Raw genomic sequence first — 22,767 nt, 5'->3', positions numbered from 1 at the left:
CTCGAGGCGAAAGAACTAGACACACTTGACAAAGAAGAGAAAAAGAAAGGGAGATAGTCTCAATTTCTATTCGTCGCGGATGTTCGAAATGGCAGAACCGGAAGTCGTCCAATGTCAGGAACATGCCTATTCCATCTACGGGTATTTCCTTTATGGCTGGCCGTTCCCTCCTCCATGGGAACCCATCGGGACCTTGTCCTACACGAGCCGAAGTAACGTAAATTCAGAAAAAGAAAATACGGGAATTACCATGACGTTCTATCGTTCCCACATTCTTTTACCCAGGCGTCGTAACGTCACGTAAAATTTTTATTTTCCTACACACGCCATAGCCGACGGGGAATAGCTCGTGATAATAGAACATCTTGCTGGATCTCTCCTCTGAAGTACATCGAATTGTTCTTATTTCATTTGTCACCTTAGATTTTGTTTTTAACGCGAAGATTGTTATTTTTAAAGTCGCATATAGCGTAGGATTTTTTTCATTTGAAATTAAAATAAAAAATAATTGTTTGTACCAATTTTGGCTCCACAGTGTAATATAGTATCGAGCATTTTTGGAACGATGAGTACACTATTTGATGATACACTGTTTGAAACGAAGTTATTTATAATTTATGTTATATTAATATTATATTAATATTAATATTAATATCAATATTAATATTAATATTAATATTAATGATTGTCTCAATCATTGTGAAACCATTTCAGAAATGTAATGCATCATTAACCACTTGCGTTGGCAACTGATTGCGGACCATAACGAGTGACCAATTCGTCGCTTTCTTTTTGAACTCGTCGGTATGATATCACTGGATAGAAATTGTTAAGAATCAATTTATTATTTGTTTTGCCTGGGTTATACTTAAAACTGAGAAAATATTGCAATTTTGGGACAAAAAATTCTCGACGTGCGCAAGAGGTTAACATGTTATATTTATTGTATCAATGCCAGTCGCAGTATAACGTAATTTTCAAAACGAAATTCAACGTTTTTGTCTTTCATTTTTCAAACGTCCTTCTTTAATCCCTGATACTTGGGACTTTCATCACTTGAAACGAAGGAAACCCTTTTTTATCACAATGTACAAGCCTGCGTGACACGAGCGATTCGCGCAGAAGCAAACAGCTTCATAGAGTGGTGCGTGCACGGAAGCTCGTTAGAAATTATCCGGCATTCATCTGCGACACACCGGTCGTTAGATCTAAAGACCGTTGCATCCAGCTTTTCTTTTTCTTTCTTTTTTTTTTTTTTTTTACAAATCGCCGTGCATTAATTTCTCTCTGTAGGTTGCGCGAGGAGGAAAAGGAGGAAAACGAGCGGAACGTTTCGTCGATAAGACTCTGGTCGCTGATTTCTCGCGTGTGCGCGAATTCCTCCGCGCGCGTGCGGAGAAAAATAAAGGGGAAGAAAAAAAGGTCTCGCGGAACCAGGTGTCTCCCATTAAAATTTAATTAAATCGATAAGCAGATACGTTATCGCGCGCGACCGTTATCTATTGGTTGCAATTATTACCGAGAGGCGAACTTGTTGCTTCTACATCGCTGGTAAACAATCGGAGGATCGAAGTTTGTATTATAAGATCAGAAGGGAATCTAGAGGTTGACACGTGGACTCTGGATTTTCCTGTGAATTTAGATTTCTGAGGATATAATTGGTAGAGTAGAAGGGCGATAGGAAATTGTTGAAAAAAATATTCTGCTACGTTCAGATATTTTACATATATTTTCGTGTAATTTAAGTTTAAAGGACTCTTAATAATAAAGACACATTAATAATTAATTGAATTGTAACTGAACTGCAGATTTTAAAGCAGATTTGATAAAAAAACTTATTTTGTATTCCAGATATCGCAGAAAGTGAATATTTTCTACATTATCTGTGAAATTTCACACTTGAAAATTGATCTGAATATCCTACGAATATACAAAAATCCGCAGTTTATTTACAAGTGAAGACGCGTCAGTCTGTAATTAGACTACGGGCTTTTATTCAATCTTATACTTTTTTTATTTTATACTTTTTTTATTACGATATTACTTTGAATATTTTATAAACTCTCTCTCTCTCTCTCTCTCTCTCTCTCTCTCATGTTACGTGCACTTTGAGAAATTCGCGTTTACATACGAGCGCCTCGATCGTAGGTGATCGTTTTATCGTTGCAATCGCATGCAGGTAGAACAAGACGAATAAAAAACGCACGTGTAAGTAACGTTGGATGGCTGGTAGAAAAATTCTCATGGGTGGAGACGGAGGCGCACACCTGCCTTCGGTCTGTTCCTTTCTCGTTAGGAAATCGTCTGGGTGTAGCAATTAATAAGGGAGTAATCGACGATCCATTATACTGGTGGTGACTCTCGGCTCACGCAGTCCTCTCCTTCCGCTTTTAAACTCATTTCCGCCCACGTATGGCCGATCCGACGCCGACGTCCGACCAGTTAGGAGGTGTTACTTGATTATCGTTTTAAACATTTCTCTCATCGCGTCGAATGGAATTTCTTGGAATTGTAGCGACTGACGGAAATGTTGTTGGTACATTCTTTTATAGACTTTTCGTTGCTAGAACGCTTGTTTGGGGCAGATTATTCAAAAGAATCTAGAAAACTCGTGTTGCAATAAAAAAATACGAAGCGTGGTACTTGATAAATGATAAATGATAAGAAATACAAAAATATAAAATTGCTAAACTTCCGTATAATGTTTATAATACAGTATTATGTATATTGAATATTTTCCAAAATTGCCACGGTCTCCGCGATATTACTCTCTCGGTAAATTTTCCAAAATTCCCCGGCAAAAGTTTCCAGGTGGCGTAATTTTTAACGACACGTCAGACGATGATGTAACAGACGCGATGGAAGGGCAAGGAAAAGGGAAATAATTTCCAAAGGGGGAGGTGGCCAAGAGGTACTAGAGCTACGAGAACGTGAGACGAACATCACGTGCTGAATTTTCCCAAGACGTCACGTAACACGCGTAGCTTGCCTCGACCCTTCCTGTCCTATTTCAAACCTTCGAAAGCTAATTTCCCTGACAGAGACGTTTCCATTCGTTTCCCTTCCTCCTTTTTCATCCCCGGCCGCAAACCCCGGCCGAACAAGAGAACTAAATCAATGTAGGACATTTATATTGGCTGGAAATCGCTGACTCCTCTCGCCACTGTGGACACCCACCGGGACATATTAAGATTTCTGATCGGGCTCTCGCCGACCGGCCCGACATTTTTATTATTGCGTGTCCACCGGAATCCGCCCGAGGCACGAACCTGAGGAATAAAACGTGAATTATTGGCCACGCGGCGTCTTCCCGCCGATTCGATTCGATCCGATTCGATTTCGACGCTTCTCGCGTTTGCCGTCGAATTTTCGGTCGAATCGCATCTGTCTTCTGGGGAATTTTTCGGGGAGCAACTACTAGTACATTCGAACAGTTGTCACGGAAGAAGTTTACGCGTGTCGTAAAGACTTTTTTCAGACTTTATTAATGTTAACTTGTGTCTTGATTATTTGCATTTGTAAAACTTGAATCCGGTATAGAGGACGAGTGTAAGTGTTTTATGACTTATGAGTATTAACCACTTGCGCTGGCAACTGATTGCGGACCGTAACGAGTGACCAAACTGTATACAATAGTTCGTCGCTTTCTTTTTGAACTCGTCGATATGATGTCGCTAGATAATTACCGAAATTATTGAGAAGTAATAAATTTATTATTTGTTTTGCCTATTTTGTTTTACCTAATATATACTTAAAACTGAGAAAATATTGCAATTTTGGGACAAGAAATTCTCGAGAATTCCAGCGCAAGAGGTTAATCGAATTCTCTGATATGCTTGTACCTATTAAATATCTCGTGATCTCTCGTATGTATTTTCAGTTCTATTCTAGGCTTGACCAATCAAAGTTGTCTCATTACAAGATATCGTTCAGACTTTTACTTCAATCTTGGCGAACAAGTTCTTCGTCGTTTCAAAATCCATCTCGGAACAACGCACGACGCGTTCATTAAACGCTGCCATAAATGTTTCACGAGCAATTACAATTGGAGTTCAGTGAATTTGCGTAATAACGGTCCACTTGTTCGCCTTGCTAGCCGTGACTTTTCATTCGCAAGAAGCAAATTTATTCTTGAACGACATTCCATTTTGGATCATTACAGACCAACAGAGACAGAACAAGCGCCGTTCCAATCTCCAAATTGTCTCTAAGTGTCGGTAATAACACGCGAGTGATTCTTTGTAAAGTTGAACTTATCATAATATCATTTTCTCTCTCTCTCTCTCTCTCTCTCTCTCTCTCTCTCTCTCTCTCTTTAAGACGACGAGATACTGAGCACGCGTTACTTTTTTAAACATCGGGAGAAATATGGTCGAAAAGCGGGGAAAGGAGAGAGAAAATCGGAATGCAAATGAGGCTACGGGCTGAAAAGCCACCGATGTCAAAGCAATTCATTTAAATTAATAGGTCCAGAGGCCGTGCGTTTATCGCGCGATTAGTAGCAGCTTTTTTTCTTCCATAACCCCCCCCACTATATGGCCAGCTATTTGTGTTTGTACTGGCGTTATCGACTGCTGCCAACGATAAATCCGATGCTTTTATCGCGTACAATTATGTGCCCCCGTTCCTCCCTCGCGAGATACGCACTCACGCGTACTGAACGCTCTCGAAGATCTTTTGTTCTTAGAACTACACACATAGATTTCGCATCGCGTTTTTTCCGCTTTGCCAACTCGATCACATCGTTTTCATCAAAGAAAAATTGTTTCTCCGCCCTCTCTGCAATTTTTTCCTTTTTTTTTTTTTTCTTTTCTTTTCTTTCCTTCTATCGAGACTCCTCGGTTTTTAACCCTTTTACCCCGAAGAGCAACGACGGCAAAAGATAGTTACAATTGATACTTTGTGCGTAAGTGAAATTTGTGTTAAGTGTATACTCGTCTACTCTGTGTACTCAGTTTTCTTGTCAATTGTAATTTTTGCCATGTTTTGTTTAATTACAACTTGTTGTTGTATTTTTTAAATTTTCTTGTAATCATCTGTATGTACGTTCGTGTTGCATACGTTTAAATGTTAACGTTATACTTCTCTAGTAATCTATTTTGAAGTATTTACTGATGTCGTTAAGTATGATTCTTAAAAATATGGTATATTTTCTTAATATTGATCCCCTGATCTTCTTTCTGTCCGTCTATTAATTGAACGTAATATTCCTAAAAATATTAACATTAACGTGATTTACTATTTTTAGTAATAACTGGAGGTTAGAAAATTCTATCAAGAATTTACAGAATTCTTGCAAGTAACTACTGTCAAATCTGTTAAAAAAAAAATCAGAAGAGAAGTTACAATTAATATTTATAGTAATTCATTTTTCATAAAATTACGTGACGTTCAACACAAGTCGTATTACTTAAAAAAAGCGTAAACTCGAATTATTTTCAATTTCATTGCAACACTCAAAGATCTAGACAATTTATTTTATTTAAAGCTACAATCTATCGACAAACTGCAATTATACAAATTGGCCTTTGAAGAAAATCGAGAGCTGCTCGATAACTCGCGTTATCAAAAAGGACGGATCTAAACGCGTGTTGAGCTTGTTGGTAACGAAGCGAGTTCCACTATTGGTCCTTATCAACCCCACTACCGGGCACGGTTAATCGGCGCGCTGACGTGCTGCAAGTTCGCTCGCAGTCTCGTGTCACCCTTCGCGTCGTCGGTATCGAATTCCTCCCCTAATTTCTTTCCCGCCTCTTCCCTTCACCTTCTAACACTCCCATCGAGCCAGCTCAATCTTCAGAGTTAATAAAAATACCGTGCCTTTTTTTTTACACATACCGTGAGAGTCGAAAGTGAGTATACACGTCTTAGAGTCTAGAATATCTTTTAGAAATTTTTTATTACGATCTGGGAATTATGGTGCAAGAATCGATCCTGTTGAAATATCAATTTAAAAAAAACTAACTTCAGTAATTGAACTTTTGTAAATCTGCAGCTAAATTCAATTTTAAGATCGAAAAGTTCCAAGTACTTTTCATCGATTATGGAGTCTGAGGAATTTGTTTGTTTTATGCCAAACTACAACATTATCGTGCCATGTATGACAGTGGGTACTTGTTAGAGTTCGTAGCTACATCTGTAAATGTACATATGTTACAGATATCAGATTCGAACAAAATTGAGAAAAGCCGATATAGAAAAATCTTCTGCATGTTGCTGTTATCGTGGTGCTAGTAGTTAGTTTCCGTACAAATTTCATTTTTATACCGTGTATACTCACATTTGATCATTCACGCGCAGAAAATCCCTGCGAAGCCTTGAAACAAGCATCGCCATTTTCTCTAAAGACCAAACATATACCTACCTCGCATTGTCGGAAGAATCGTACGCCGAAGAAAGCGGCGATCAAATCATCGAGACGAAGGCTCAAAACTCGAAACAGTGTTTGAAAAGAAGAAGGGGGGAGGAGACAGTCTTGCAAGCCTCTCCTCGTGTAGATCGCGCAAGTTTTAGCAAAAGTGCAAGTTGACAGGATTCTTTCCTCGGTCCCCGAGTCCCGTTGAATTCGGCCTAAACGGCCATAGTCCTCGCGTTACAACGAAACTTCCCCGGTCCCTCTCGTTTCGTCGTACTTTCCGTGGCAGCAGGTGGAGTGGTGTAGGTGGTTGGAAAAGCTGCTAGTGTTGTGGAGGGGCGCACGAAGGAGAGAGAGAGGGAGAGAGAGAGAGAGAGAGAGAGAGAGAGAGAAGCACAGGGACAAAAGTTTTCGGGCAGAAGCCAGCAACGAAGAGAGGGATAGAGAGAAGCTTTCGCCGGGAGAATAAGGGAAGCGGTGTGGAATATTTTAACATATATCACGGTGAAATTGGGACGAGGGTATGCTGCCGCGAATCTCTCCTCCTTCTGCGCCACTTTCCACCCCGGTGCGAGCCTCCCGCTGGCAAATCGCCGATTCTCCGCTTCGACGCGGTTATGCCGTGTCCCACCGCGCGATTTGACTTGCTTCCCTGAGAGGATCCTCCTTTCGATACCCCTGGCGGCGGTATGTTTGTCTGTCCTGTTGACTACGGTGGCTGTAAAATGGTAAGGGGGTAGAAACGCCAACGATCCTTCCGGGGCACGGTGTAGCCGGAAAATGGACACACAGAGAGAGCACGGTAGAACTTCATTCCTCGAGTTCTTCCGCTTCTGCTGAGTTTTTGTTGGTTGAATTTATAATCGATCCGTGTGAACGAACGAAATAATGGTAGCCAGTGAAGAAGTTGAGTGTTCGAGCCTCGATGGAGTTCTACTCTGTTTATTTGTAGCAGAATTTTCAAGCTTTGTAAAAACTGAATGTTGCGCGAAAGAAAATTTAACCCTTTGCAGCCGGGATCTTTAAAGAAATATCAGAATTGGGGATGAAACATCAGCTCCAGCGTATTTCAGATAAATCCATGAAATAAAATGAAAGAAACAAATGTAGATGTATATTGTTAATTACCGATATCAGATGGAAAGTAGAAAAGTTATTGAATTAGTTACGCTAGTAATTTTTATTGTAATTATATTGCAGTTAAATTATAAACGAGTGTATTATTGGTGTATTTCGTAACAACTCCTCTCTACGTTTTTCTCGCTCGTAAATTAATAACCTTGTTCGTTCTTTTTGTTTCAGTATGGCTCGGATGAATTCGGCCAGGACTCTCCGAGATACACCTCCCCCAAAGCTGCAGCCCTCTACGCAGACCCCTACTATATCGGTAAGTTGTCCAATACTTTTTATCTCGTATCAACGTACCTTTCAATGTAATAATTAAATTGCGGATGCTCGTGTGTTTATATTAATTGTTAATATATTTATTAGGGGAGGGGGAAAATTATTATTTTATAAAATATTATTATATTTTTACTAACATACATTTATCCTATAATCGTTATACATGCAATTATTCGTCCCAAGTTTAAATGTTTGTAACCCAATTTCCTTGTCTTTACTCCACACTTCGAGCAACGTTTACAGAAATATTTTAAGGAATTCAATTTCTAAATTCTGTTTCTTCAATGCGTGTTGGTAGATTCGCATGTTCACAGCGTTCACTGGCAAAAAGGAAAAGTCGTTTCTATGCCGTTTACCGCGTTCTCTTAAACTGGTATCGATCGGTCAGTCGAAAATCTAGGCCGCTCGTTACCGGACACAACTAAAAGTAACATCGAGCCAGTTTCGTACGATCGATCGATGTGTTGTCTAACGATCTATGACGCTTGTACACGTACATATCGAGACACACTCCCCCAACGTGTCACACACACCGTTGATCTTGCGTGCACGCGTCTCTATATCTGTTGGGAATCGCATAACGATTCGAACGAACGATAAAAGGGATTTTACGAGGTGCAGTAATATTCAACTGTTTAACGCTCGCATCGTAAAATTCGCCGCTCTGCCTGTCGCCAGTAAAAACAATAACAATCTCTCGTTGTTCGTTCGAACCCGCGCGCGTTTCTATTCGCGTTGAAATTCGCGGCCAAACGGAGAGAAATCTCGCGCGCGCGGGAAAACCGCGTAGATGCGCCTCGGCATTAAACTTTATTCCGCGGCAGCCGCTGGTCAAGTGTCGTGCAACGCGATGAAATTATAATTGATTGGTACTGATACTCGAAAGCAACAGAGCAACGGTCAACCAATTGGCAATTTTTGAGAATTATTTTGTGGTGTTTCGTGATATCGCAGGTCCCTGTCAGAAGCGAAACGATCAATCTGAATTTCTGTAATAATTATTTATTAGCAGTACATACGTATTTACAATAGAGGTACTCGTGATTTTTCGTAATAATTTTTGTAGATTTATATTATTACCACACATAAAAAAAAGAGTAGTCAAGTAACTTCAGATTTCTCATAATTATCAATATTGTATCAGATTATATTAAATTATATTAGCTTAAATATTAAATACATTAAATTATATTAGATTAAATATTAAATACATTAAATTATATTAGATTAAATATTAAATACATTAAATTATATTAGATTAAATATTAAATATATTAAATACATTAAATTACACTAAATTACATTGGTGTAACAAACTACGAACACTCCGATAGAACATCGGTTACAATATTTAATGAAAATTCACAAATTTCCTTCTACAATTCTGCGTTCTTACTTTCGCTTGATGCGGAAGTTATAAGTCGTGTATTAATGTCAACAATGACATAGGTGAAGACGCTCGTACGTTGAGAGAAAACAAACCGTCCTCAAACGTAACGCCACGGTCGACACGAGAGCATCGTTCGGCTTTCTGTAAATTCTATCGAGCCGCGAGAAAATCTCGAAATTCATTTCGAGCGGTCGCGCGAGGTATTTTTTAAAGACGAATTGGATGGAGAAAGAATGGTGGGAAGAGGAGGAAGGTGGACGATCGCATCCCAAGTTTCCCAGATGGATTACCGAGGAGGTAAATCAATAAGATCGGTAAAGTTTCGCCGAGTAAAGTTGTTATTAAAGATCAGAGGGTAAAGAAGGCTCGTTGGCCAGCTTCTCGAATACGTTCACCGGCTCGTGACACCCGGTAAGCGAGCGGAATACCTTATAAATGGGGAGGGAACGGGCAGGTTGAACCGGCGAAAAAGTTTTATCAGACATCGAATGCCGGTAGTTGGTAGGAACGGACGAGTAGTTTGGCTTAGTTTTAGTTTCCCTCCGTCGTGGAAACTCCCGGCCACGGAATTATATCAAGCAAAAGTATCAAGAAATACGTTCCCCGAAGCTTATTGCTGTTGTTTTCAACTGAAATAATGGCCGGCGTCGTGGCTATTACCCTCTCTAACGGATGTTCGAAGGGAGAAAAGCGAGTTTCACTCGTCTCGGTGTTTCATTTCGTCGAGGGTGAAACGCTTTTTTACAAGCGGGGAAATGAAATTTCATAGAGTCTGTTTTGATCGCACGGAATTTTAACAGTTAGCCAAATTTTTGTTCCCTTGTAATTACTAAATTTTCAATCGTGTTTCTTCCAGTTTTGTTAGAATACACCGGTTTCATTTTTTTTAAAAATGGTAATTTGGACAAAGTTTATGTACGTATGCTTTTAAATTTCATTCCGTGGATAGTATTTTCTTCGTCGAGATTCTGGAGTATTGTCCAGAGAGAATTGGCAGAAAACTACAAGCACAATATAAATTCCATCAATTGTCTTTTACAATTTTCAATGATATTCGTTCTTGCACATTAGAATCAATATTAATAATTAAAAATATTACTCAAGCCTACAGTTTAGATAATTTCATAATTTATAATTTCGTTTTCAATTCATTCTACGATGGCAGAATTCTTGTTAAATGTTCTTTCCACTTTTTCCTTGGATATTTAATAATATTAAACACTCTTAGGAGTAGATTCGGTGAGGAGTATTATTCGGGCACATGCGCGACATTCTCTGGACACTGAACACCACGTGCTACTATTTGTTGTTACCACTGTCGTGCAGATGCAAACGACTCGCTCGGAAATTGAATAACATTCCAACGTAGAATTTTATTCTATTATTTGGAGAATTAAGAGAGAATTTACGATCGTATCATATGATTATTAATATAATCGACCTGCGTCGTGTCTTTGAATTCTAATAAATCGAAAATTCGACGTGCAACAGGATTTTGGAGTAAAATTTAGTGAATCGTTGCACTTGATTCTTTATTTATAAATTGAGCGAAAATCAATTTTACAGAAGTACGAACGAACTCTTATTCGATAATCGAATAAAGGATAATTTCTGGCGACTAACGAACTTTCTCTTTCTATTCCAGATGGAAACGCTGCAGGAACGGGTCCAGGGGACCCATGGACGGGAGGTGGAGGTGGCGTGCAACCTCCGTACAGCGGCTACGCACCCCCTCACCTGGCCCAACCAGCATACCCTATGCACCTACCACACGACCCCATGGTAAACGACTTTCTTTCTTCTCTTTCATTATTTCCGTTCTCTCGTTTGTACGCGCGCCACCCTCGTCGCTCGGTACGACCCAACGGACGATCAATCATGCGTGACTGCGCTCGTTTCTTCGGACTTGACACCCTCGGCAACTTCGTGATAGACACGAGAGAGAGAGAGAGAGAGAGAGACCTCCCCCGAAAAATTTCTATCGTTGGTCGAGCAGCTGGCGACTACAGTCGTCGTTGGATTATAACCTTCGGCCTAATCTTCGTCTTTCGGGAGATCGATGTCGTCTTTCTTTTAAGAGAAAAGAAAAGCTTTGACACACGAAATTTACACGTGATGTTTAATTTTTCTAAAAAAAAATTTTATTGAATCCTCTTTGTGTGCGTGACAGTTAGTCTGTTAATAACGCGAGCCACGCCGCGAATTTCTCGGCACTGCAACTTTCCGGGATGTTGGCCGATATATTTTCATCGCGGAGGTCGCGCAACGGGAGGGAGAACTCGCCTGTGAAAAATTGCAATCTCCCGGTTAGGCGTTCCGCTGGCAGCGCCATAAATTCAGCCGATTCGCAGCCATTTTTCCAACTCCTTCGAAGACGTTCGACTCGTTTGACATGGTCAGAGTCAAGAGTGTAGCCTACCGGCGATGGCTTAACTCGACGAGGTCGATTCGTCGATCAATTTTAAGGTCAATCCTTTCCATGAAACGCGATTGTGACCTTTTTTTATTTTCTGTTAGGAAAGATCAGATAACTCGTCTTCTTTTATTTCCAATTTTCCGCGTTGATGTGTACATGAAAATCTACATGATCTTACATGAAAAAAAATTCGAGATGTAAGACGTTTTCGCTACTCTCCGTATCTTCAATCGTACATTTTTGCTTTCTTTTTCCTGTTTTAACATGGAATAATATATCTTACTTGGTACTTTATTTTTATGGTACTTGGTACTTGGTACTTGGATTTTTATAATACTATTAGAATATTACTGTCAACTGATTCTTGACTAGCAAAGAAACTAAATCAGGCTCTCTCCGGGCGTCTGAAATTTTCTAACTTAGCCTTGCATACGAGATACAAAGATCCCATCGTGAGCTCTCAACATGTGACACGGAATTTTTCGCGCCATTTTCTACGGTCTCCAAGAAACAAGCGACTCGCGTCGGACGCGACTGTAAAGAATTAATACAAAAGAGAGGACGCTTCTTAGAAATCAGCATCGAAGGAGTTGGCGCCCTCAGCTTTCGACACACAACTTCCTCCCGAATTTTGGGAATTTTTGCAGCTCAACCGATGCTCAACCGATTCCGAGACGTACCGATCCAACGCGGTTGAGAAACACTGTTGACAGTGCTCAGTGTACTCTCGGAGCAACGTCAAATGACTCACCGGCTTCTATATATAGAACGACTCTCCCGCTACTCGGTGTTTCTAGTCAAGTGCAGCCTTCGTTTGATTTACGCCGTTCATGGTTACCACGAAATCCTCCTGTTCGCGGCACCACGGATTCTCCTTCCACGTTCCGCCGAGCTCCTTCGAAAAGGAGTTCAACGCATCGACTCTCCGCGCTCCTCCGGTCTCTCTAATTGCCACTCCCCGAACTCCAATCGTATTTCATAATTGTAAAGATCCGGAGATGAAAAAGTCGCGGGCGTCTTGACGTTCCGACAGTTCAAAATTCGTCTATAAGCACTAAAGCAGCGTCCCTGCCGCGAGAATCAGTATATTTATATCCATGGTGTTACATTATGGCTGTCCCATCTCTAGGATGTGTATCAGGTTGGTCGAAAAATTTACTGCGTTTCTCTTTGTGCCGACGAACTTTTTCACGGGTGACAAAAACTTTGTTAGACATGTTGTCCATTTTGTTCGAACAGCTTCGCGATTCCTTGTTCAAAAATTCTTATCTTTTTTCCCCCCTGGTAGAAAACAGAACGATTTGAATTTTGACACTGTTGCTGTTTGAAGATTTCTTCGCCATCGGATAATTTTTTATGAGCTTGCACAGTTCTGCACTCGTTTTTCTTTTTCGGAGTACGGCAAAATATAGCACAAAAGTTTCTTTTTCTAAAATAAACAATCAAATATCGATATATAGTGAATTTTAAATTTAATAATTAAGTTACTTACGTTTTATTGTAAGATTTATGTCCATCTGTTAGAAAGAAACGCAATTATTTTTTGGCCAGCCCAGTACGTTATACTTGGGCTAATTGTTGGTGATTTTTGTCAAATCCTTCATTGAGTTTTGTACAGATTTATGTGCTCTTAAAAGGTAATTTAAAAAAATCTGACTTATTAACCATGGTATGTGGTTTTATATTTGTATAATCTGATGTTTTCAACTCTAATAATTTCTTTCTTTTTTCTCACATCATTTTGCGAAATATAAATAAACAGTATTCATACTGTCGAATATTCTAAGAGAGTAAATGATTTTCTTGAAAATAATTTAAAAAATGAAACCCAAGTAGAGGTTTTGTTTTACTTATTAAATATAATGGATAATGTATTTTGGACATTTTGTACATTTTTGTATACTCTGTGCGCCTATCTAACTGTTTCTGTCCAGATATATAATTCGAGATGTTTAATTTGTTCGTTCATTAGATATTATTGTTATAATAAATTACAATTGGAGTTTCGAAATTCATATTCTGATATGTTGAATATCAAAGGGTAATTGGTAACCACTCGAAGGATCAATTGTAGTTAATTATCACAATTGTACTTAATTATTTTATTTATTAGATATTCTAATTTATTTATTAGAGGTTTGAAATTCATGCTCTGGTACATCGAATAAGAATTTGCTATTGGTAATTGATAACCCCTCGGCATTATAAGTTAATTACTTCAGTTACAAATCAGGGAAACCTTGTATTTGCTTTATTTATTTTTCGAATAACTGGTCCGAACGTACATTCAGTGTTAACCGTAGGCCAATGAAAGCGAACGTTTTAGAAAGTCTTCTCCGCTCCTCGAGAGAAGTTCAACATTTACGATCCCTTTAGACCCCTTTAAAAATCCCTTCTTCCAAGAAACTGTCCTCTGTGCCACGGAAATTCCTCAGTCACGGGCGCGTAACGTTTCTGAATTTTCGACCGATCTCGGTTGAAAAACGAGAGAAACGAGATAGTGGGCAAACCAGTCGCCGTCAGTTATCGCCTTGTCGTTCTTTCGTTCGTTAAAGCGAACAATTAACCATGTTTCTCGGTTGTGAAATGGCGCGCAAACTCCCTCTAATTTGTTGATAAATACGATTCGCTGTTGAGCCGGAGACGATGACTTAAAATTAGACATTTTACGAGCGAGGGCTACACGCCACTAACCATATCCGATATCAAAGCTGTTCTGGCCTGTCTTCCATTATGAAGTAGACGATTGGCGATTCGTACGAAAGAAGTCGAGCGAAAATCTTCGTTCCACGCGCGAGAGAATTCGAATTCGTGAGATATCTTTTGATAATTCGTTTCTGTTATCACAGCGTCTCTGTTCTTTCCTCGGGAGAGTTACTTTGATTTTCAGGCATTAGTTGTCGGACCATTAGCGAAACGAAACGCGTACGAACTAATTCCATCACGACTAAATTGTAAAGTATATTTTTACGAACGCAACTAAAAAAAAAAAAAAAAAAAAATGAACGGAAGCTTACTATTCATTCATTGGGGACCAATGATGGCTTTTCAGTTGAAAATTTGCGGGTACTTGAAAAATTTTCAAGCTCGATTTTCAAATACGAGAGCAAGATCTCAAGCAACTCTTTCACTCTGTAATAAAATAAATTTACATTAAATAGTTTATTATATATATATATATATATTTATTTGCATATTATATACATTCAATTTAAAGGCATAAATACATAAAATTCATACAGTGTGAAATATCCAAAGTCTGGCTGAAACAATATAAAAATCTATTAAATTCGTTACAATGTCGTATCGAAGACGATTACAACGCATAACCTTGAAACGTAATACGGAAATCAAGAGATGAATAATTTTCTGAGGATCGTTTTAGGCGCAATAGCAGCCGAAAGGGCTAAACGAATAATTTTCTGCGGCCCTGTATCGTTGAATTTTATTAATAATTGCAGGCGTACTCGGCGATGTCGCCAAACGGAGAACCGGCAGCACCGATTCTGGGCTCGGCGGTGACCAGCGCGGCCTCGTTGCCACCAATGTCGACATTCCGGGGTAGCGGCGCAGTTGCGGCAAATAGTGGTACCGGTGCACCATCCCCGGCATCGTTGCAATATAGTCATAGTCCTGGTGCACCGACCACCGCACCCTCCGCCCCCAATTCTGCTCCCACGACGAACCAGCAACCCGCCACGGGGGACAACCTTGGCAAGACTCTTGCATCTGTAGTAAGCACCAGAGTAAGTTGTTCGTTTCTTTTTGTCTTTGTACTTATTCCGATATCTCGACAACCTCCCTAGTTAACCACTCGCGCTGGCAACTGATTGCGGACCGTAACGAGTGACCAAGCCCATATCATACAGTAAATTCGTCGCTTTTTTTTTTTTTTTTTTTTTTTTTGAATTCGTCGGTATGATGTCACTCGATCGAAATTACCGAGAAGTAATAAATTTGTTATTTGTTTTGTGCCTATTTTGTTTCACTTAAATATACGAATTGGGGCTGGCCAAACGTGATCACGTTTCACTCAAATATTTCGAAATTATGATTTGGATTTTCACTGTTGACGTTCGGACGCCGAACGGTGAAATTTTTATAATTGCGCGCTGAAAGCGATAAACTTGGACTGGCGAACGAAGCTCGGAGCCTCTACTTCGAAAATTCTGTGATATTTTTAGACTACGTAGCCGGAATACACTTTTCTTCAAAACGCTATAAATCGTCGTAACGTGCAGAAACATTGAAAAATTGTTTTTTTTTTTTTTCACAACCGAGTCTACAACGGGTCTGAAGATTGAAACTTCCTCTTGCGAAATCATGCTGTATGATTTTCTTTTTTCGCCAGTTTACTGAACTGTGTAGCAATTCATGAAGCATTTTCGACAATTTACGACACCTTCGCTTAATCACTCGTTGTGTGATGTAAAAATTTGTGAACGAAGCAAGTTTTTCACAAAATTATAACAGTTTAAAAATATTCAGTGCTCGAATATCAATGGGAATCATTGTACATTGGTCCTCAACGATTCAATTTTTCTACTATACGTCATTTGTATAAGATCGAATTAAAAAAAAAGAACTTTTATATTTTCTTCAATTTTATACGTAATTTAACCTATTTAATTTCCATTCCTTTTTTTTTTTTACTTTTTTCAACCACGCAGATTTACCCCACGGACCAATCAGTATCGAGTTATAGCAGCAACCCATCCACACCAGTCAGTTCGCCACCACCTTTGACAGGTTCGGCGCCAGGTTGGGCACCGGGTACAGCGCCTGTTTCTCCCCATTTCACGGCGGATCCCAATCGTGGAACCATCCACATGGTATGCATCAAAGCTACGCTCTTTCGACAGTTTCTTCTTCTCTTTTCTTTTCTTTTTTTTTCTTTTTTTTTTTTTTTTTTGGTTACATTTTTTTTTTTTTTTTTTTTTTTTTTTGGTTACAATTTTTTTGTTTCAAATATATACATATATATATATATACTTATCTATCATTACTTCACTCTACACTTTGCAACGAGTCGAATTTGATTGTTTGTTGGAGAAACGCACGCACATGGTGCCGAGTTTATTGGTGAACTAGATTTCGTCGTCGGGTCTCGTTGGAAAGTGACGGGTGCATCTCTGAACGCAGACACGCTTCATCACCGTTTCGGTGCGCTTTAGAAACAGGTCAAGGACGTTCGTAACAGAAACCTCTCGTGCTCGTTCACTTCTCTTACGATATTTTATCGTTTGCACTACGGTCACTCGTCGAGAGTGTACGCCCGTTGTTACACGCACTGACTTTATTTCTGCTCGGGGGAGGATCGGAATCGTTTAACCCTAGAACGACTAAGGGGAGGAGGGTTTTCTCGAGAAGAATCCAGAATCCAAATAAATTGAAAGTAAATTGTTCCTCTCGTTTTGAAAAATTCCGCTGTTGATCATGCCTTGACTTTACGGAAATTTTGACACTAGATTTTGTTACATTTTCGTATCGGAAGTGTATGATAAATTTAGGTGGGCCCCGCATATGCCCTCTCTCGACCTTTTGTCGGACAGTTTGAGACTCAGTCTTTTTAGGGTTAAGATCAAATCAGAGATAACGAAGTTAGTCGTGCAAATTATTTTTTGTTTCTTTTTTTTTTTTTTTTCATCGTTCGACTTCACCCTTTACGCACTTTGAGTATTACGCACAAAGTAGCATGCACTCGACGCACCGACAATTCATCTCGTGTGTTGTTCACGCTGCAGATCACTTTCTTAATCATCCTCCCTCCCCCCTCCGTTCAGTTACACTCAAGTCGTTCGTTTTTGCATACTTTATTTCGCCATTATATTATTATTACATTGTCATTATCAAATTTTTTTTTTCTCCTTCTTCTTGATTCTTTCATTTTACCCCTCTGTTTGTTGTGAACGTTGTGTTGACTTGGTTGTTCTCTTTTTTTTTTTTTTGGTTTTGTTGTTGCGTTGGTGTTGTGTGTGAAGCCGGCGCCTGAACAGCAGAGGCTAGACGATGCCATCGGCTTTCTTCGCGACCATGCCGAGGTGAGGACTGCCGATTTTTAGTTTTTTTTTTTTTCTTCTACTCCTCCCTCCTTCTTGTTTGCTCTTGTTTCTGATCCTCTCACCCACTCATTCGTTAACACGCCAACTCTGTGCATGAACTTTGACCGTTACGGTGCGGAATTTACGTGCGAACGACAACACCTCGATTCGTGTACCTCTTTCGTACTTTTAGCGAATTAATCGCGATACGAGCGATTTTATCGTTAACCCTCTATTGCCGAGTCACAGAGACTCTATACGGTGACATTATCGTGGCGTCGTGTGATTTTTCAAGAATTATTAGCCTCTGATTATACTCCGAAAAATAGCTAATCGCTGTAGCATTAGCGATGAAACTTCGAGTTTCAATTAATGTAAATAAGAGGAGAACGTGCACGTAATATTTTTATTTTACACGTTTTTATAATTCGATTATACATTACAAATACAACATTCAGTTGTTCTGTAGATTCCGCCTAATTATAGTCGCTCGGCGATAGAGGATTAATATGTAACAATGAAAAAGAAAGAAAGAAAAAAAAAAAGAAATTAAAGTTGCGTTGTAAGAGTTAATGGCATGTCGAATTTCCGTCACTCTAGTCAGTTTTCATCACATTGACTTTTAACATGTTGGCTGTTAGGATGGTTTCTAAATTGTTTTAGGAAGATCGGTAAGGATGACTCGGATGATCAAAAGTTGAACGTTACGATGTAATACATATTTAATCCACAATTTTTGTCTCGTAGAATAAAGTATGCAGTCAACGTGTTAAACAGAATCCTGTCTCATTTCACACATACACGCTTTCCATCGTCTTTAGAATATATCTTTGACCCATTAAAAAGCCAGTGTCAACGATACTGCGACAAAAGATAATCGCACAATTAGCCCGTGTATCATTGACGCTGGTATCTTTGATGATTCGAAACGAAATGTTAAACAGCCGTGTAATCGAGTCGAATTTCGGATATTCTGTTGGTACAGGGTACGCGGATGGAGGAACGACTGGACGATGCCATAAACGTGTTGAGGAACCACGCGGAGAGCCAATTAGGCCTTCATCTGGGTCCCGTTGGTCCACACGGTTCCATTTACTCTCACACATCACCACCTCAGCTAGACCATTTGGTGAGAACTCCTCAAAGAAATTGAAAAGCTTTTTCGAAAGAGGATCGAAAGAAAATTTCGTTTCGATAACTGAGGATAAATCAATGATTCAGCCGTTTAATTAAACGGAACGATAGACCGCGTGTTTCTATTTTTAGAAACTCTGTTTCAATCGTTAAGTAGCAGTATTTCTTTACCAACTACTTCATTCCATGCAATTCATCGCGATTATATAAAAAAGTATGACGAAGGGAATTCATATACAAAAAAAAATAATGTCTACGATCGACAGGTTTATGGATCCTTTCTTTTAAAAAAGCTCTTCAATCCGTCTCTATTTAACAAACATGTCAAACAGAAATTTACGACTGCTCTTTCTTTCTTTCTTTTTTTATCAACAGACGAGTCCCCACCCTGCTGTAGCAGTAACGCAACCACAGGGCTCTTACTCCGGTCTGACGCCCACGCCCGACACGGACGGCTCCATCAAAATCGAAAGGTTACCTGTGACGAATGCCAGTAAGTTTCCAGTTTTCTCGCCGCGGAGCGCGCGGAGGTTCGTGGAACACGGAGATAAACGAGAGAGATTGACTGAAAAAGGCAGAAAAAGTCGTTTGGCGGAAAGGATGGCGAAAGACAAGTGTCAATGAGCATTGACAATAGCTAATTGGAATGGCTGCGTTCTATTCTCGGCGTCGCATCATCGGATAAATACTTTTTTTTTCTTCTTCTTCTTCTCGCGAGTTGCAGTGCAGTGCAACCGGTGAGAAACAGTGGTGAGGAACGGTGGAGAGAAGGGAGAAGAAAAAAGGGAGAGGAGAAGGAGGTTCCCAGGTGTTCTAGAGTCAGAGTTAGAGCCCGATAAGGAAACATTAGATAAATCGCGCGAAGTGGCTGCTATCCCGCATTCGCGGTCGTGCCTTTATTATTCTCGGAGACCTCTGTCTCCGGTGTATTGTGTCTTCGTCGCTCTTTGTTTCCGTTTCTCTGTCACGCGTTGCCCCTCTCACCGGTGAACGTTCGTAATCTTTCGCCTCGGCTGCTCGCCTAATGGAATGCACAAGTTTTCCAAGGGGTCGCCTCTACGAAGAAGAAGAAGAAAAAGAAGAAGAAGAAGAAGAAGAAGAAGAAGAAGCATCTCTTTTCTACTGACTGGCCACCATTTTTGGCTATTGGAATTCGGAGCGCAGAGTCAGGATTCTCTTTCTGGCCGCGTCGAACTTTGCACGCTTGTCGTTCCAATTTACTATTGCTACTACTTCTTCTTCTTTTCTTTCTTTTTCTACACGATGGGAAAAAAGAACGTCTGCGATACTTTCACCCGGTGCGGCGTGTCGATGGCGAGCGGCGTTCCCAAGGAAAAACGCAGCGTCGCGGACCTTTGCACACAATCGCGCGCGACTGATTTATCTGGCGCGATTCTGCGCGCGAGTTTCGTGGAAACGCGCGCGGCACGTAGGTAGGCCGGTTAAATGCACTGGCGAAACGCAGGCAGGCGAATTGTCAGGCTGCGAGCGAGCAGAGCAGCGAGCGTTTAAGGAGATGGTTGAATCAGTGTGTATCGAGTGTGCAGTGTAAAGCGCTTCCTGTTTGTAATTGGACACTTTTCACGGTTTCGTGACTAAGCAGACTGCCCAAAGCTCGGGTATGCTATCAAGAACTATTCGATATCGCCGTACACAGCGAAGGTCGCCAACGCGCGCTTCCGGGTGAACCTTCGGTTGCGTTTTTTTTTTTTCTTTCTTTCTCACCGTTTGCAGCACTTGTCCTTACGCGGATCGATGATCGATTTCCTGGCAAACGACGCGGTTTCCATTCATCGTTCGAGTCGGTGAATGCGGAACGTTTAATAGGATGAACAATGAACGCGAGTTTTCTGTGTTCCACGAATGCCGTGAGGAGGGAAGGAATATGAGGCTTGATCGAGTCTTGGGGCGAATTTCCGAAAAATTATGACAGTTGCGATAGTGGACAGAATTGTATTTAGGCTAGATTGGTGGTACTTTCAAAGTAGGCGTTTGTTGCGTATATTTTACATCTATATCACTTATTTTTTAAACCTTCTTTTATACTTTGACGAAATATTTGTATATTTATTTTATTTATAAAAGAATTATTCAGGGCATCGTTATGGTATTTGTAAAATGATTACAAATTGATCACTCTGCCCATTCTCAATAATTACAGCCTCAAAGACTCAAGCTCTGTAATTCTGTACATTTTCTTTAGGCTGATTAATGGTAGTTTTAAAGTACGCTCTTGTTGCGTATATTTTACATCTATATCACTTACTTTTTTAAACCTTCTTTTGTACCTTGATGAAATATTAGTATATTTATTTTATTTATAAAAGAATTATTCAGGGTGTCGTTATGTATCTGTAAAATGATTATAAAATGATTATAAATTGATACTCTGCCCATTCTGAATAATTACAGCCTCAAAGACTCAAGCTCTGTAATACATGTATCATTTGCCTGCCCTCTTCGCGATATCGTAAATATTTTTTTGGGAATGTAAAACGGCGGTATTAATAATAAGTAGAATACGTTTCTTTAGAAAAGAGAAAGGAGCCGCCAGACAGTAGCGGCGGCGAGACGAAACCTTCGAGTAGCGAGCTGGCGGCAGCGGGCGTGATCGGCGCGGCCACCGTCAACTCTACGTCTCAGGGAAAAGGGACGAAGAGGTCGCGTAGATAGTAAGTATATCTTGGATGTGCAGCGTTTGATCCGTGATTCAGGCGTAACGAACATCGATCGTTAGAACGACAGTAGTGAAAACTCACCGAGCCGCTGTTGTGATTGAGGTAGAGCCAGTCGCGAACTCTCTCTCTCTCGATCAGAACACAGCTTTACCCTGTCGAACATTTGAATAAATGAGTAAAGTGCAACGGATGAAAATTCTCTCGCTGCACGGGCGCACGTCTCTGCGTTAAAATTAAACGACGACGGAGAGAAATTTTGCACGAAAAATGTTCGAGATGATAACGCTGTGGGCTGTCGGTTTCTCAATCGATCGACGACACGCGAACGATAGAGACCGGTCTCTCTCGTTGTTCACGTGCAGTTGTAGACCTGTAACTAATCGATTGTATTCAAACAACCGTTGTTCGAGCGCTGACGAAGACTGCGACGATCCCAGCACCAAAGCGGTGCGCGAAAAGGAACGTCGCCAGGCCAACAACGTGCGTGAAAGGTTAGTGAACACACGCAGTAAGCACTCCCGTTGTTATAATATTTCCTCGAGATTACATCCGTTCATCCAGAATCCTCTTCCTCTTCATCATCTCTTTTTACTCTCCTCTCGTACGCATGCCCCGAATGAGAAATGAGAAATGAGAAGTACAACTTGAACGCGTGGAAAATGGCATGTTTACGCTCCTTTCGACACGAGAGGCCCGTATTCCTTTAGCGTGACAATTAAAATGTTTCTGGTTAAGGACAGAAATGATACGAGACCAGGCGTAAGATCCACCAAGTTCTCGTGCTCACCTCACCAATCAGTCTCATTTTAATTCAGCTGCGATTCGGCCCCCCCCCCCCGTATCCCTTTCCTCCTCCTCTCATTCTTTCTCCAGGCATGCTCTGTCACTCTCCCTTAGAACGTACAAAGCACACCGTACAATGCTCTATGCTCTGCATTATTACTTGAACGTGTTGTTGCATCGAGTGCTAGACTCTTTGTCGTATTATCCCCCGTCATAACCGCGAGTCATTCTGTCACACACTGTTGATCGAACGATCTCTCTCGCGACGCAACCAACCGATCCTCTTGTGTATAATGCAGATTCGTTTCTTTCAGGATATGTTGTCTTTCCTTGTTCCCCCCTCCCCCCGCCCACCCTCTCTTTTTCTCTTACTTTGTCCCGACAATCACGACCTCCCTATAGATATCACCTAAATTCTAAAAATGTTCTAGGTAACAGCACGAACTCAGCCTTTAAAGCGTTAGAAACGCGTCTGTCTCTCTCTTTCGCCGCGCGATTTCTTTACCATTGGTATATATGTTCTCTGTGCAAAGAATACGGGCCTTCGGGACTGGAAACCTGATTTC

The 22,767-nt window shown here is 40.4% G+C and overlaps 1 protein-coding gene across 14 annotated transcripts in view; it reads left to right on the top strand.

Annotated features, from left to right (window-relative positions):
- LOC122532321 (transcription factor 12) overlaps window positions 1-22,767 on the top strand; it is a 145,284-nt gene that overhangs the window by 117,145 nt on the left and 5,372 nt on the right. For 6 of the 14 annotated variants that reach the window (XM_043661004.1, XM_043661001.1, XM_043661003.1 and 3 more), the window contains 9 exons: window positions 7,658-7,742; window positions 10,795-10,931; window positions 15,027-15,311; window positions 16,236-16,397; window positions 17,547-17,606; window positions 18,583-18,735; window positions 19,116-19,233; window positions 21,259-21,412; window positions 21,820-21,909. In XM_043661004.1, coding sequence (XP_043516939.1) covers window positions 7,658-7,742; window positions 10,795-10,931; window positions 15,027-15,311; window positions 16,236-16,397; window positions 17,547-17,606; window positions 18,583-18,735; window positions 19,116-19,233; window positions 21,259-21,412; window positions 21,820-21,909 — 1,244 coding nt within the window. The remainder of the gene's footprint in view (window positions 1-7,657; window positions 7,743-10,794; window positions 10,932-15,026; window positions 15,312-16,235; window positions 16,398-17,546; window positions 17,607-18,582; window positions 18,736-19,115; window positions 19,234-21,258; window positions 21,413-21,819; window positions 21,910-22,767) is intronic. The other 8 variants (XM_043661006.1, XM_043661002.1, XM_043661011.1 and 5 more) reach the window with 7 other exon arrangements.

The sequence above is a fragment of the Frieseomelitta varia genome, unplaced genomic scaffold, assembly GCF_011392965.1.
Source record: "Frieseomelitta varia isolate USP_RPSP 00005682 unplaced genomic scaffold, Fvar_1.2 scaffold_447, whole genome shotgun sequence".
Taxonomy (NCBI): Eukaryota; Metazoa; Arthropoda; class Insecta; order Hymenoptera; family Apidae; genus Frieseomelitta; species Frieseomelitta varia.
Note: the sequence above shows the minus strand (reverse complement) of the source record. Positions and strands in the feature narration are given on the sequence as shown.